We start from the raw sequence: 16,093 nt of genomic DNA, 5'->3' as shown, positions 1-16,093 counted from the left end.
AGACTTTGTACAATGCAAGTGATCTGTTGCAATGCAGTGTGCAATTTTGTAACTTTAAAGAATAGCGTGCTACTAAAATCAGGCAATGTTAATTACAAGTAATCATATTCAGTAGGAGACATTATATAGAAAGATTGGGTAGCATGGCTTGGAAACAACCCGAAGTGTGAGAACACGCTTCCACCCCAGTGCAATCGAACAGAATTTCAGGCACTTCAAAAGAACAAGGAATTTCCCTTTTTGAGCAAATAGTATTTTAAAAATAAGCAAATATACAACAATGTGCACCCAAACACACGATGTGAATTTAGCAGAGTATTATCAAAGTAGTACACTGTGAACATAACGGTGCTGGCACATTTTCACTGCTAAAATGCTGGGTTTGCTTGCAAGAGGCTTTACAGTCCCTATGGGTCTTTGAAATACGCTCAGTAGCCATGAAACAGTGCCAGGGCTGACTAACTTAGTGAATTCAAGTCAAAATTAAGAGAAGGCTATCACAGGGAATGACCTCCTTTTAGTCTCTGTATGTCCTGCAGTGCTGCCTTTGCAGGACTCACACTTAAAATGCCTTTAGGCAGCCCTGTTCATTTTCCAGTAACCTCATTATGATTTTAAAAGCAGAACCTGTATTTTATTTTACACTGGCCTTTCAGGAACATACACAACTGTGTTCTTAAAACTTAACTACTCCTATTCATCAATAAGCCATGACTGAATACCTTCAGATTAAGCTAAACCAGCATGAATACCAAGATTAAAAAAAGTAGGTCCTTTCTTCACAACATGTGAGCAAATTGCTTCTAACCCACCTCACTCTCTCACTTTGAAATGCAAACTAAACTCCTATGACAAAAGGCTCCGTTGTTATGCAAGAACCAGTTTGCCAGAAAGTGTTCAACTGAATACAGGGGTAGTCCCTTAAAGTGACCACAAAACATGGCAGAGAGCAAAAAAGGAACAATCCAGGTACAACTTTGCATCTTCAGTGGTGAAGCACTGGAGTGGGTTGCCCAGGGAGGTTGTGGATGCTCCATCCCTGGCGGTGTTCAAGGCCAGGCTGGACAGAGCCTTGGACCACGTGGTTTAGGGCAAGGTGTCCCTGCCCATGGCAGGGGGGTTGGAACTAGATGATCTTAAGGTCCTTTCCAACCCTTACGATTCTATGATTCTATGATTCACGGCATTCTTCTACTTCCTCCTGTTTCTTTAGATGAGAAATAATGAAGATTTTTAGGTTACCCTACTTTGTACAGACTGTATTAAGCCTCCTCCTCGGTCACTGAATGCATTGGGAAATTTAATGTTAAATCTATTTTAAAAATAGAGAAAAAGATTCCACCTTCCTTCTGCTTCTCTGCTAAAACACCACCTTAGCAAGTCAGTCTCCAGTAAGATGCGTCTTTCTACACTTGAGTTTTAATAATTGAAATGAAAAAGAAAAAGCAGTGTGATACACACACATTCACAATTACAGACTTATTCCAGGGGAAAATCTAGCTCAAGCTGGGAAGAGCCATCAGAAGCCAGTTATTGCATAATCCTTATTACTGCTACATGGGCGAGCAGCAATTGCTAAGGAGTATTTACTGCAAGCAGCTAAAGCCAGGTTGCAGCATCAGATGAAAGCAGCTAAGACACAGCCAGTAACAAAATTGACTTAATTTTCTCTTCACCCCTCCCATAATATGCTAAATCAAAACACCATGAAGTGCAGCCTTCTTCAGCTGAACTCTTTTAGAAAGTGTGCTACTTGCTAGGTTTTGCTTTCCTTGACATTACAGCACATGTCAGGCGATACAGAAAGCTCCGCTCGAGTGTCTAGAGGTCTGTGCTGCTCTAGGGTAAAACCTTTCACCTCATGGAAAAACCAAAATGTGCTACATGAGCAGCTTCTTCCCCAAACACTTACAGCAAAATGTCTTCCTACTCACAGCAGGCAGTAGGATCCTGCCCACTACTTCACAGTAAAACCTGTTTATGGGATTCAATTCTGCAAACACTTAATAATACAGTGTCGCTTCAGCTGCTAACCCAAATGGCTGAAAATGCTTTCTGAAAGCCCTTAGGGTAAAAATACATCAGGTTAATAGAATACTATGATTATTTTACCTGATACATTTGGTGGATTCACTCGAAACTCCATGGGTTAACTATAATAAAACCTTTGCAAACAGGAGTCTTATAGAAGTCAATGCCAGTAACATGCTCTGATGAAGACAGACACAGGACAGCAGTGTATGCCAACTGCTTGTCGTGAATGTTCTCTCCAAATGGCAACACAAGAAGATGCTAAGTCTGTTCTAGAGGCAGAGATCCTCAATTTTTATAAGCAACAAGTACTCACTCAGATACTGCCAGAAATTAACACTGAGTAGCCTGTACAGACATGCAAATGCAAGAGCCACCACATCGACCAACCATCACTACGATCATTAATGTGTACTTCCAGGCCTAAAGCACCCGCAAGTCCCACTCACAGGCTGTGCTCAGCACTGCATGGGCACAAAAATATCATTTCCCAGAAATGCAACTCTAAGTTCATAAAACCATAGAATGATTTGGGTTGGAAGGCACCTTTAAAGGTCATCTAGTCCAAGCTTCCAGCAATGAGAAGGGACATCTTCAGCTAGACCAGGTTGCTCAGAGCCCAGTTCAACCTGACCTTGAGTGTTTCCAGAGACGGGGCATCTACCACCTCTCTGGGCAACCTGTGCCAGTGTCTCACCACCCTCATCATAAAAACATGTCTTCCTTACACCTAGTCTGAAGTTGTGACAATCCGTTCAGACACAAGCAGGGAGAGGACCACCAGAGAACAGCAGGACACTGCTGGGCATCCTGGTCATCATGGTAGAAACAGCCTCAGCACAAAAGGTGGATTTCAATTCCCCTGATGTTTCTGGTTCATTAGTATTGACTATTTGATCAGTGTCACTAAAGCAGTAACATACACAAAACAGCAGCATACGAAATGTAATAGGGTATTACACTTTATAGAGAAACTAAATGGCATTAATATCTACATAAATATATACACATATTAATATGTGTATATATTTATACACATATTAATATGTATATAATTAAGATTATACAAATCTCCATTGCCTTTTGCAACTTCACCCTTGACAACTGTGTCTGAATCATACACGAGCCTTTCTTTCTTTGAGGCAACAACTGGTAGTGACCCTTACAACTCAGTTTGCTTAATTCTTTCCCTTTCATAACCTAGTTTCAGTTGCCTCTGAGCTTTTGCAAGTTGGAGGAAAAACAGATTGGCTCCTAGCTAGCTCAGAGACACTGCTTTTCCCAGGGAAATCCTGCTGCATGTGGGAACACCTGAGGCATTTCAGCTGGACACCCCTATCTGAGTGGGGAGAGAAAGCACAAAGAGGTGAGGAAAAAAGGTCTGGGATCATTTTCATGGAGATCAATACAAAAGATAGTCTCGAGGAGACTCCTCCATAAGTTTACAGTCACAGAACAACTGTGCAGCAACAACAGCTTTTATAAAAAAAGACACATTCGGCAGTCAGTATTTTTAGCCTCTCCAAATGTGGCCATATTTTGCCTTTCTCAATACAAGACAATCACACCATCTCATTTCTTTCTGTTTTCCTGTATCACTTCCATTTGTCTTCTCTTCTGAAAAACAACAGGGGTTACAACACAGGTTAGGAGTGATCAGCCAGCACTGTGCAAACCACCTCTGCGCCAAGGTGATTGGATTTCAAACCCATTCTCTACCCAGATGTATTTTCCTGCTGCTGTTCTCTTGTTATACCCAGCCCTTACTAAGCCAAGCGAGAGCATTAATGAAAGCCCCTTGGGCTGAGGTCCAGCTTCCAAAGTAGCTGCAGTGTTTTCAGAAGCAGTTGAGAAAGAAGCATCTTTGCTGTCTCATGTTTTCAGCATGAATATTACTTCAGCTTTGTTATCTTCCTGTCACCAGCTGGATCATGAACCAAATAGTGGCCCTTGGATACTGCACTTCATGTGCCAGTCAGGAGAAGCATCTGCCTTGGTTTGTCAATACTTCAAACAGCAGGAAACCTGCTGATACTTCAGGTCACCTCTAACTTGCCGTCAAGCACTTTCCTGTTGGAAGCATTACTTGGAACAACATCCCATATCCCTGCGATTCTCGGGAATATGTTCATTTGCCAACATTTCCCTTAATACCCTGACAGATACCATATCACCACCACAAAGGCATAAATACGCCTGCTTCTCAAGGGAGAACACGTGTTCCTCTGTATAAAGAGCACTTCAAGGTAAGTGATGAGAAAACATATCACAACTAATCCTTGTTTGCACCTGGATATATCACCATAAGACTCCTCATTTTTAGTTTATTTTAATTATGTCTTTATAAGACAAATGTATGCTGAGTATTCCTGCATATATACATACTCACATACTTCCTTATTTTTAAAGGAAAAATCCGTAGTTTGTTCTGGGATGGTCACTTGTGTAGATTTAAAAAGGGCAAATGCAACTGTTACTAATACCTCTGTGTGTCCAAGCCTTTAAAAGCCATTCTCTGTAGAGTTTATTACTACATTTATTCTAGTACTTTTTGGGGGGTTTATATGATTAAAATCTTTAATCTTTTCCTATCAACATCTAAGTATGACGAATGACTAAGTGCAAATTAGACCGTACACTCTCCCATGACAGACTGGCCTTTACCTATTATTCCTGTACTGCAAAGCACAATGTAACTGATTAACACACAAAAAATAAAGCCACCAAAGGAAGTATGAATAAATTCCATTATTTGACTCAAATCAGGACAAAAGCTGAAAGTCTGACTAAAGGCAGAATGCAGCATGAGAAGAGAGCTCTATTTTTGCCAGTAATACCCAATATTCAATGATGCATTCTTCACCCAGGTGCTTCAGGAAAAGAATGAGGATGAAAATAAATACTTGTCCTTGTGTAATTCATCCGCCCCATTAACAGTTACGTATTTTAACACCAAGAAAGAAAACATTATATTTGTTAAGCATTTCAAATATGCCTTTTTGAGGCACCTCTCAGATTTTTAGTTTTAAAAATCTGAATTTCACCCTTTCAAAAGTCAGAGCCAAAAAAATACCTGAGAATAACTTCTTGTCCTTTGCCTGCAAAGTTCATCAAAAAGAAAGAAATTAAGAATTATAATAACCTAAATCAAAATTGGGGTTTGAGAAGCTATTCTAGTGATATGCTGGATAATAAAAGTGGTTTTTCAGCTCACTAGCAGGGCTGGGAGTACTGTGTGCACATCCTCCTTGTGAGAGCCCCATCCCCCCTGGCCCGCAGCTTCATCTCCCCAGGCTTTGTCCCCAGCATCACTACCCAAGCAAGATTCCCTTCTCATACAGTCAGTCCCCATTTCTCCTCTAATCTCATTTTCTTTCTCTTCTGCCCTTGACGATTAAAAATCTCCCCAAGACCCTTATTGATCTGAAAATCCTACAATGGTCTGGGTTGGAAGGGACCGTAAAGATCATCTAGCTCCAACCCTCCTGCCTTGGGCAGAGATCTTGCTCCATTCACTCTACTTTTTCAGGCTCCCAGCCAGTCTCATACTGTCTCACCCACCTCCAAGCTCAGTGTTCACTTCCCCATGCCCAGCTGTGCCTGTCTCTATTCCCCCCAGCCAGCTTAGCATCCAAATACACGCTCTGGCTTTGGAGCCCCTCTACATGAGTCAGACTGCAAACCAGTTTACACAGCCACATTATTAACATGGAGATCACTGACAGCATGCAGGGCAATTAAAGAAAACAAACCAAAACAACATAACACAACAGGGGAGATGGGAGAGGGAGAGGCGGGTCACCAGAGTTTCTCAGTATGAGCAAAACAACACATGTTTTCCCTCACCCATCCACCGAAAGAGCTGAATCATTTTGTTTTTCTGAACAATGCTGCCTGATACAAGGCACGGAAAAATTTCATTTCAAATGACTCAAACCTGGCAAAAATATGAGCAGTTGAAAATAGCTGTACAGCCAACACACTGAAAGGAACAGTTCTACCTGCAGTGGAGCCTGTAGACTGCTGCTCCTCCTGCCATCTATGTAACATCAGTGCAATGACAGCCCACATTGATCTGGGACAGCAATGGTCAATACTAAGGTACACCTGAGAGAAATCATTCTCAGGTACAACTCTGCCATTAAAAGATGTCACTAAATGCCACCTTAGAATCATATTCTTGAACACACGTGCTTTAAAAACACTGACAAATTATTAGCGCAATGAGCTCTAAGCTTGAAAGTGCTTTATAGCCCATATGAAATCACATGAATTACTCACAGAGCTTCTGCTACTAGAAGAAAAAGGAAAAACATGATAAACAAGGTTCATTTTAACTTATACAACAGAATATTAACAGCTTGTAAACACTGCAAAACTCAGATTTCCAAGCTCCCGGATTAATACTTACCAGATAGGCAAGAAATTATTTTATATTAATCTAGGAGCACATGTAATGTGTGGAAAACTATGGCTGTTGGTAGGATATCATGGATATCTTATTTTTCTGAAAGGATATTTTGTTTTTCTAATACAATAGAAAGGCAAAATAAACCCTAAAACCACTGGAAACTTTAAAGTCAACCTATAGCTGGAACAGAAGTTACATTTCAGCATTTGTAAGCCAGTGTATGAGAACTGTAAATCATGTAGTGTGTGTTGGTGGCAAACATCCCGTTTTGGCAAGTTCTATCATAAGGTATGAATGAATTGTTGTGGAGGCACAAGCACTACTCACAGCAGGCATGGTTGGGGGCACATCCATTCGCTCCCACGAAGGAAAGCACATCCCTGCTCCAATTTTAGTTACTTCAAAGGAAAAATGGCCAAGCTCCATGTATATAACAGTTTATTATTAACTAGCACTTGCAGCTCTGTAATGCCAATGGTTTTTTTTCCTATCTGTTAGTACAGAATAATTAGTGTGTAAGGTACTTTGATTACCCAGACAGGACGGGATGGGTAAGTGAGTGATGAATAAACAACTGGCAATAGAATATAATGATGTGGCACAGGTTTCATTTTACCTCTCATTGCTTGGTCATCCTTTAACTAAAACACACAGTACACACAATTTCCTCACTTGGACACGCTTAGACCAAGGACAGTGATGCAGGAATTGCCCCAATCCACCTGGAACATCCACAGGGAGGACAGAGGGATTTGTGATTGACCCCACACCCATACAAGCATTAATACTTACTGAGGGGGAGACCCCACAAAAAAACATATAGAGAAATGCTCCATCCCTGGCTGTGTTCGAGGCCAGGTTGGCCAACTCGGACCAAACCTGGTCTAGTGGAAGGTGTCCCTGCCTGTGGCAGGGGGTTGGAACCGGATGAGCTTTAAGATCCCTTCCAATCCAAACCACTCTGTGATTCTATGAGTCTATGAATTCTATGAAATTCCTGCTGTCCCATATTCTGTGATTGCAGGGTACAGCCTATCAGCACAATCTATCACAGCTGACAGTCACAGACAGACTTTCAGCTATGGGTGACATTAACTGCACTCAACACTGATTACTAACTTAATGGACCCCAGTCATCAGACAGGATGAAACATATTCCTTCAAAGGTAGCTAATAAAAGCTGAAGTGCTTCATTAGGAAATACAGACATGCTTTTTCATGGCCTTGACACCTGCCTAGGCCATTCCCACACTAACTTTGCTAACACTGGAAAGATCCCAGGCAGAGACGTGCACACAATGTGGGGTACCTGAATAAGGTGGCACAGAGTTCAGCCCAGATTAGTTTTCCTTTCATATGATCCGATAAAGCCATGCTTGTTTTAATAAGCTCAGTGATTTGGCAAGAAGTGAACACAGGCACATCCTCTCTGGTGGTAAAATTACACTACATTCATTGAAGCTAATGCTAGATACAAACTCTGCCGCTCATTTTCATCCAAATAAATAAAGCTTTGGCAGGCCTTGAAAGCAACACACAAATTTCTCCATGTCTGGATCCTTTTGTTTTACAGAATAGCACAGTTTTCATACCATCAGTTTGCTAAGCAGCAATTCAAAAGAAGCATCCTTTTAGATTTCTGAGAAAGGAACATAATGGAGGTTACTCAAAGGAATAGATGCTGCAGCTACAACCGGTCTCATTATGTACATCTGAGATGCTTCGATGTTCCTTGCTACTGATTACACAAGTAAACACTTTTAGTATGCAAAATCCTATTAACTCAAGGGGATTCTGCACAGTTTTGTAACAGCTCCACTTGTGGTGTTTGATTGATTGGGTCAGCAACAGATCGCCAAGAATTAATTCTAATGCTGCTTTATTGCAGTGCTGGTGTCAGGGTTTTCTCTACTCACTCCAGCCACAGAAACTAGAACTTTTCCTACATTTCCTACTCCTGAAAGTAAGACACCATAGAGTAAAAAGATGGAAAGTAATTTCCTTTTTTTAAGTATGTGGATCTAGAAAGGATAAAACAAAGCCAACCTAAGTGTCAGTCCTTCTGCCCATGTTAGGGGAAGTCAAAAACCCAAGTACCAGAAGTGTGACATAGAATCACAGAATCAACCAGGTTGGAAAAGACCTTTAAGCTCATCAAGTCCAACCACTTCTCCAGCCCTGCCAAGGCCACCACTAACCCATGGCACTGAGGGCCTCGGCTACACAGTGTGTGAACACTTCCAGGGATGGTGACTCCAGCACTGCCCTGGGCAGCCTGTTCCAATGCCTGAGCACCCTCTGGGGAAGGAATTGTTCCTATTATCCAATCTAAACATCCCCTGGTGCAGCTTGAGGCTGCTACCTCTTGTCCTGTCACTTGTTATTTGGGAGAAGAGACCAGCCACCTCACTACAACCTTTCAGGTAGCTGTAGAGAGCGAGAAGGTTCCCCCTGAGCCTTCTCTTCTCCAGACTAAACCCCCCCAGGTCCCTCGGCCGTTCCTCATCACACTTGTGCTCCAGGCCCTGCACCAGCTCCGGGGCCCTTCTCTGGCCCCGCTCCAGCACCTCAATGTCTCTCTTGCAGTGAGGGGCCCAGAACTGAACACAGGATTTGAGGTGCAGCCTCACAAATGCCGAGTACCAGGGGATGATCATATAATATTATATATAATAATATATGTAACATATTATATAGTGTAATATTATATAGTAACATAAAAAATTATAACAGAAAGGATTTTATTCCATAAGGCCAAGAGATAGTTCAATGATCAGTAAATGCATTTCCACAGCTATACCCTTCTCCTAAAATTATTTCATCCATCTCCTGTGCTCCCTTAATTTTATTTAGCTTTGCTACTCATCCTTCATGTCTTGAAGCCCTACAACCATCGGCTCTAGACTTCAAAAATGTTTTCTTCTCTGCCTTTTCCCTCTGTATTTTCTTGTTCCAAGAGCAAGAACAGTCAGCACAAAGAGGAAGACAAATGGAAACTGCCATTTACCTTCCCCACATTAAACACTAAACCAAAAAGAAAGATTAATCTCAAAGACATAAAGTAGTAAATAAGAGTCAAGTAAAGAGTAAAGAAATGACATCAGAACCCATCCCTCTAATAATTAGGTTTTCCTCTTACTCCATGTCTTAACCATTCTGTAATTCTAATATGCAGTGACTGTGCTTAGTACATGTTTAGGTGGCAGACTATTAGCAGTCCAAATATGATGTCTGAAATTAAACTATCAATCCACTGTTGCCTAGTTTTGGGAAAATGGTCCCAAAACTAAACAATGAACTGGCTGAGATTTTCAGGCAGAACTCTGAATATCCTGGGATACACAACAAAATATGGAGATAGTTAAACTGATATGGAATTACTTGGCTGAGTTTTAAAAGCCTGACATTCAGAGGCGTTATCTACACATAAACTTTGAGGAGCCAACTCAGAGACCCACATGGACACAGTAGATATTCCAACTATTTCACTTGTCAAAGCATGAGAAAAGAGCAAGAGCATCCTTGAATTCTATGCCAGCGTTATCCAAAGTGAGGATGTAATGGGAAAGATACAACAAGCAAAGGTAAAGCAGGATTTCTCTTGGTTGAAAGACTACTTGATTTTGGGAAATAGCCCCTCACGTTTCACAAGAGGACAGTTCCTTTCAGTGGCACTGTGCCATCCTCCTTCCAGAAGCACCATTTTCTATAACTTGAAAAAACATTCTTTCTGTTCCTTTTTCTTGCAACATTACAGCTTTCCTCCCTATTTCTCACATGTCAGTTTGCATTAGGAATGTTTGAAATCCAGGTTAGTTAAGACTGCTTCAGAAATAAGAGCTTAAGGTTGTCAGCCATACCTGACAACCCTTTGGACAAACAATTTTCTTCCATTTGGATTCTTAATTGAGCTTTCAGAAAAATACTCTAATATAAGAAAGCAGTGAAAAATCATCTAGTACATTTTGACTAACCTGAAGAAACACTTATTTTCTTTCAGAGATGGAGATGACGGCTTCAACTTTTACCGCTGACAGTGCATTAAAGCAATCCCATCCTGAAACTAAACCCAGCTCTTTGGCCTCACACCCAAGAGCTTCCTTCTGGCTAAGTCAACTGGGGCCAAGCGAAGCTGAGCTGCCTGGTCACTCCTTGGATCTCTCTTACATGGGAGTGGAGATAATCACAAAGCAAGGTACATTTGACTGCAGGACACCAATAATTTCATGTTTTATCATCACAGCTCATATAATTCTCAAACTCACTGACAGTGTCACCAGACCAGCTAAGGGAGTGTGGTTTTCTCTTATTCCTAGCTATTCCAGGATATCTTCACTTATGGCATTCCACAACAGCCACAGTTTTAAAACTGACAGTTATCTTACTCTACAGGTGTTTTCAGCCTTGTGCCGTGTAATTTCTCCACAAAACCAAGTTCATGTGAGATTTTCCTCCAATATTTCTGGAGGGCAGAGGGAAGGGATATTTCTTTTTTACCTGAAATGGAGACTGGCTGTTGTAATTCTTTATCTCCTTGTCAGCTCCTCGGAACAGCAGCACTCTTGCACAGCTCTCCTGAAAACAGTAGAAGAGCAAACTCATTAATAAGGGTCTTTAGTTATTAACACAATATTGTGGCTATGAGATGTGATGCTGTTTGGTATATATTTTCTTAGGTATGGATCAAACAAAATGAATAAATAATCTGAGAACTTAAGTTGTTAAAATACTAGTTTAAATCTGACAAGGGTTTAGGTGCTTCACAGCATGTTAGAGTAGAAATAATATGTGAGTGTGAAAACATGTAGCGGAATGAGAGAGGTAAACATCTTAGTAAATGTTTAAGAAACTGTCCTGTGGAAATTCCATACCTGACAAATCAGACTTTGCAGGAAATGTGTTAGTTCAAAATGGAGTTTGACTCTCATATGGCCTCTGCCTACTTTGCAGGAGAAACAGTACAGTTCACAGTACAGCAAACAGTACCTGGGATGAATTGTATCCTCCCCTACTGCCAAAAATGAAACAAAGCAGTTTTAACACTTGCATGAGCTTATTTTGAGGTTTATTTCCAGCCTGTCTTCAATTTTAAACATCTAATGTTTTGCATGGTTTTTTTTCTATACCTGAAATTATTCACGCTGGCTATACACCCTGCACTGACCAGTCTTACCTTGCTTCTTTTCCCCTAAAAAATACTAACAGTGTAAACCCAACACAGCCCTTCTAACAGAGAAAAGCAGGCTTCAGACCCTCTGAACTGAGCAAATCTGCAAACAAAATCCCTTAAAAACAACTTTTTTGGACCAAGACAGTGAATTTCTTAAGTCTTTATTCCACATTGCTGTAAAATACAACTGGCCATAATCTGCTAGAACTCCTCTGCGGTTCTGGCACGGTTCTTGGAATACCAGAATTTCTGATGATCCATATAAGACTGTATTTCCTACTTGTCATCTTTAATGCTCATCACAGGACCTTATGCAAAGCAGTTCACATTTCAAGACGTTTTTGTTTCCTTATCAGAAATATTTGTTACTTCTGTTGTGCTTTGCAGATTTCTTGTCATGTTGTGATATTGGAGTTTTACTTAATCAAGTATTTCAATGTGTTACCTTTCATTTTTAACAGTAAATTTGCAGCCAGAGAAAACAATCACACAATTCAGCTATTTTAGTGACAGAAATGAAGCTTACTTACTAGATTCTGAGGTGTAAGTGAATGTGAAGAAATTAGGGTTGAAAATCATTTTCTTCATTGTGTTTTCTAATTGATCACACTGGATTCTTGATCCTATTTAGTCTCCTCCATCAGAGGGTTGTCGTAAATATATCTGGGGAAGAGGCTATCCTACCCTTTCCCCAAGATTCAATACTCCAAAAGATAGCCTCTTCTGTTTCCATACTTTCTATCCTGCACCACAGACTGAAACCACAGAATGGATCATATTTCAAGATGATATATTAAACAATCATCCCATAAATAGTAACTTTAATAATATACAGTTAATTGGAATAGTCATATTTGCTTGCATTTGAGATCGGCACATTAGGTCTGTTCTCAGTATCTCTGCACATAGGAAGACACGTGCAGTTCTGGTGTCCTCAACATAAGAAAAACATGGAGCTGTTGGAGCAAATCCAGAGGAGGCCTCGAGGATGCTCAGGGGCTGGAGCACCTCCCCTATGGAGACAGGCTGAGAAAGTTGGGGCTGTTCAGTCTGGAGAAGAGAAGCTGCGTGGAGACCTCAGAGCAGCTTCCAGTGGCTGAAGGGGGCTACAGGGATGCTGGAGAGGGACTCTTCCTCAGGGACTGGAGTGATAGGACAAGGGGTGATGGGTTTAAACTAAACCAGGGGAAGTTCAGGTTAGATATAAGGAAGAAGTTCTTTACTGTGAGAGTGCTGAGGCGCTGGCACAGGTTGCCCAAAGAAGTGGTAAATGCTGCATCCCTGGCAGTGTTCAAGGCCAGGTTGGACAGAGCTTTGGGCGACATGGTCTAGTGTGAGGTGTCCCTGCCCATGACAGGGGGGTTGGAACTAGTTGATATTAAGATGTTTTCCAACCCAAACTATTCTACGATTCTATGACCAAGAACAATGTGTCCAATGTCAAAATGTTTCTCTCATTTTCCTGTGTTCTGTATCCAAAAGAAGTCAATGTGCTCCAATCTAGAGGAAGACCTCCCGGTTAAAAATATAAAGTTACTTTCGGAGTTACTTCTCCACAAATTGCATTTTGTCTGAGTCCTGAATGATTCTGGGTTTGCACACTGTATTTTATTCCCACAATAACAACTATGCCACTATGCCAGCACATACTGCTTGGTAAACACACTGGAAATGTTAGTAGAACCCTTTACATTAAAATGCTCAATTTTGATCAAGAACTTGAGGATAGAAATACTGATATTAGGAAACATACTGCACTTCTTGACTGATTATTCATTTGCTTATCAGAATAAATCATTCAACACTACAAAACCAGAAGAATTACACATTTAAAAACTCTACAAACTTTAACCTGTCTGCAACATAACAACAAATATGCAAAGTGGTTTATTTATTCAATGGTTTTGATATGTAGAATTTGAACTTTTTTGGATTAAATACTGCATTTATTCTTTTAAAACAGAAGCATTCTCAGCTCTCTCCATTTTGTCTCCTCCCCATCCTTCCCGTATTAAAGGGAATAAATCAGGGAGAGCAAGCAAAAAACTCCCCACCAGACATGATTTTGATTACTTTTCCTTTGTTAATTCAATGGAAATTCCACGGTTCAGAGCTCTCTGTCATTAAGGTGCTGCCTACGAATGCTGTAACTCCTGTTTGCACCTCTTTTAGCTCTGACAACCTAATAACTTCTGCTATTGAGAGCTTAGCATTGTTCATTCATTACATCATACATAAACTGAATATGCAATAGCTTTTTAGATATCAGTGTGGGCTTGTCAGCAGATGAGATTAAATTTCTTGTCTGAGATCTAATTACCTGATTTAATACTACAACACTTTTCATATAGAATCCAATCCACTGACTGAAAAAAGTTACACTTCATCCCAGGCTTTTTAATTTGCAAAACATAGAGGCATATGATCTGTGTAGATTTTGCTGAGTGATTGGAGGGCTATGAAATAAGTGTAAGAAACAAGAGTTTATTCAGATCAGCATCTAGCTGACACTAAGGAAAACAGAATCAGAACTTCAGAAAGCATCAGAAAATTCCACACAGAAGACTGGAAGGGAAAATCCAATGGGTAATGCCTCCCTCTACAGGAGTCGAGAGGTAAAAAGCATACTGCTGTCATCCTCTGCATCCAGAAAAGGCCAACACCATTCCTTTCACAATAGCTAATAACAACTTTCAATAGAAGGGACACTGAAAAAGGTCAGCACAGTTATGGTTCGCAGCCCCCTGGCAGTGTTCAAGGCCAGGTTGGACAGAGCCTTGGGTGACATGGTCTAGTGTGAGGCATCCCTGCTCATGTCAGGGGGTTGGAACTAGATGATCTTAAGGTCCTTTCCAACCCAAACCATTCTATGATTCTATGATTCCATGATTAAGGAAAAAAGAAGCCTAACAGTGTAGTCACGAGATGTTAAACTCCCAGTCGCAAAGTCAAGCTTAATGACTACGAAAATCCCTGCAGATTTGGAGATGCACTTTCAATGAGAGTCTCCACGTCTTCTACAGGATCCTTTTTTCCACTGAGGTCAGAAGGAAAATACACCTCTACGTGACAAATACTTTCATACATGAAAGATATATCATACTGCATGTATCATATGCACTAACCTACAAGTGTGTGATCTTGTAAGCTACAGCCATGAAAACACTGCAATAAAATGGTCACAAAACCAACAGAGGCAAGTTCAGGTTTTCAAGTTTCTATGTGCATTATGGTCTGGGCTTCCCAATTCTGCCTCAGCAAAAGAGAAGTAAATGAGGTTAAAGTGAGTATTTTTAATTGATTTCTTTTTCAACAGAAGTGGTAGATAATGAGCAAGCTGCAGCCCATAGCGGTACTGCTCCCCTGCAGTGCTGTGTACTTCAAGTAATCAGCATTAAGGAGATTTGTACAGTTGGATTCTATGAACTGACACCAGTTCTGACACACGCAGCAAGTCAGCAGTCTTGAAAAATATCGAACTACTCCCAAAATTCTATTTATTAAAACGTTGAGGGTATTTTAGACCTAATTGAGGAATCTGCCTTGACAAGGCTTTTGACAAGAGCTAAGATGGTGATTAATGAAGAAGCAGATGCTGTAACAGATGTTTCAGTCACATCTCATGACTCGTGTTTTCCTCACTCAATGTAACATTACATTTGCTGTGTTTTAACAAAGTTGTAAAGCTTACTCCCTCTCTATCCCTTCCACACAAAGAGAGTATGAAATGCCATCAAATCAAATGGTTCTACTACCTGTAAATGGCTACACAAGTTGTAAACAGCAGAGAATTCGGTATCTCCTGTGTCATCTACAGAGACATTTCCCCATTATTTTCCAAGTATTTATTTCATTCTAATTTAATCTCTAGCAAACCAGCAATAAATTCTGAGTAGGAAACAAATACTTAGATGTGATAGAAAAAGCTGTTAGAACACGATGTTGTATTTTCTAATCAATATGTATACTCTTGCTACCTCCAGTGAGTAACCTTATTTTTAATCAGCGAATAAAACACTAAAAGGTAGGTTTTAATTATGTTCTTTCTAGTTTCTAACACCAGTGTTTAAAACCTGTAACACTTCATTGTATAAATGAGAAATAATGAGCTATGTTGTTCTTCAGTGTAACTTGCCTCTATAGACCAATAATAATGGGAAACTTATCCCAAATGCATTTATCAAAAGCAAGGAAACTAGATCTCAGGAAAACCTAACACCAAACCAGTAAACTTCTTCAACAGAAAACTCAACCAGCCTCTAATTCTGGGTGGACATGAAAGATTAGAATCATAGAATCCCCAGGGAAGGGATCACTGAGCATCTGGTCCAAACTTTTTTCGCAAAGCATGACCTAGACTCGACGGCCCAGCACCCAGTGTCCAATGTTGAGGAATCCACCACTTCCCAGAGGAGACTATTCCCATAGCTGAAAAATTTTCCTCTTGTGTCCATTTGGAAGCTCCCCACGAGTAACTTATG

The 16,093-nt window shown here is 40.6% G+C and overlaps 1 protein-coding gene across 5 annotated transcripts in view; it reads right to left on the bottom strand.

The window, feature by feature from the left end:
• SHANK2 (SH3 and multiple ankyrin repeat domains 2) overlaps window positions 1-16,093 on the bottom strand; it is a 351,561-nt gene that overhangs the window by 278,443 nt on the left and 57,025 nt on the right. For all 5 annotated transcript variants that reach the window (XM_030483283.1, XM_030483282.1, XM_030483285.1 and 2 more), the window contains exon 10: window positions 10,940-11,017. In XM_030483283.1, coding sequence (XP_030339143.1) covers window positions 10,940-11,017 — 78 coding nt within the window. The remainder of the gene's footprint in view (window positions 1-10,939; window positions 11,018-16,093) is intronic.

The sequence above is a fragment of the Strigops habroptila genome, chromosome 4, assembly GCF_004027225.2.
Source record: "Strigops habroptila isolate Jane chromosome 4, bStrHab1.2.pri, whole genome shotgun sequence".
Taxonomy (NCBI): Eukaryota; Metazoa; Chordata; class Aves; order Psittaciformes; family Psittacidae; genus Strigops; species Strigops habroptila.
The sequence above is the reverse complement of the archived record's forward strand: the minus strand, read 5'-3'. Positions and strand labels throughout refer to the sequence as shown.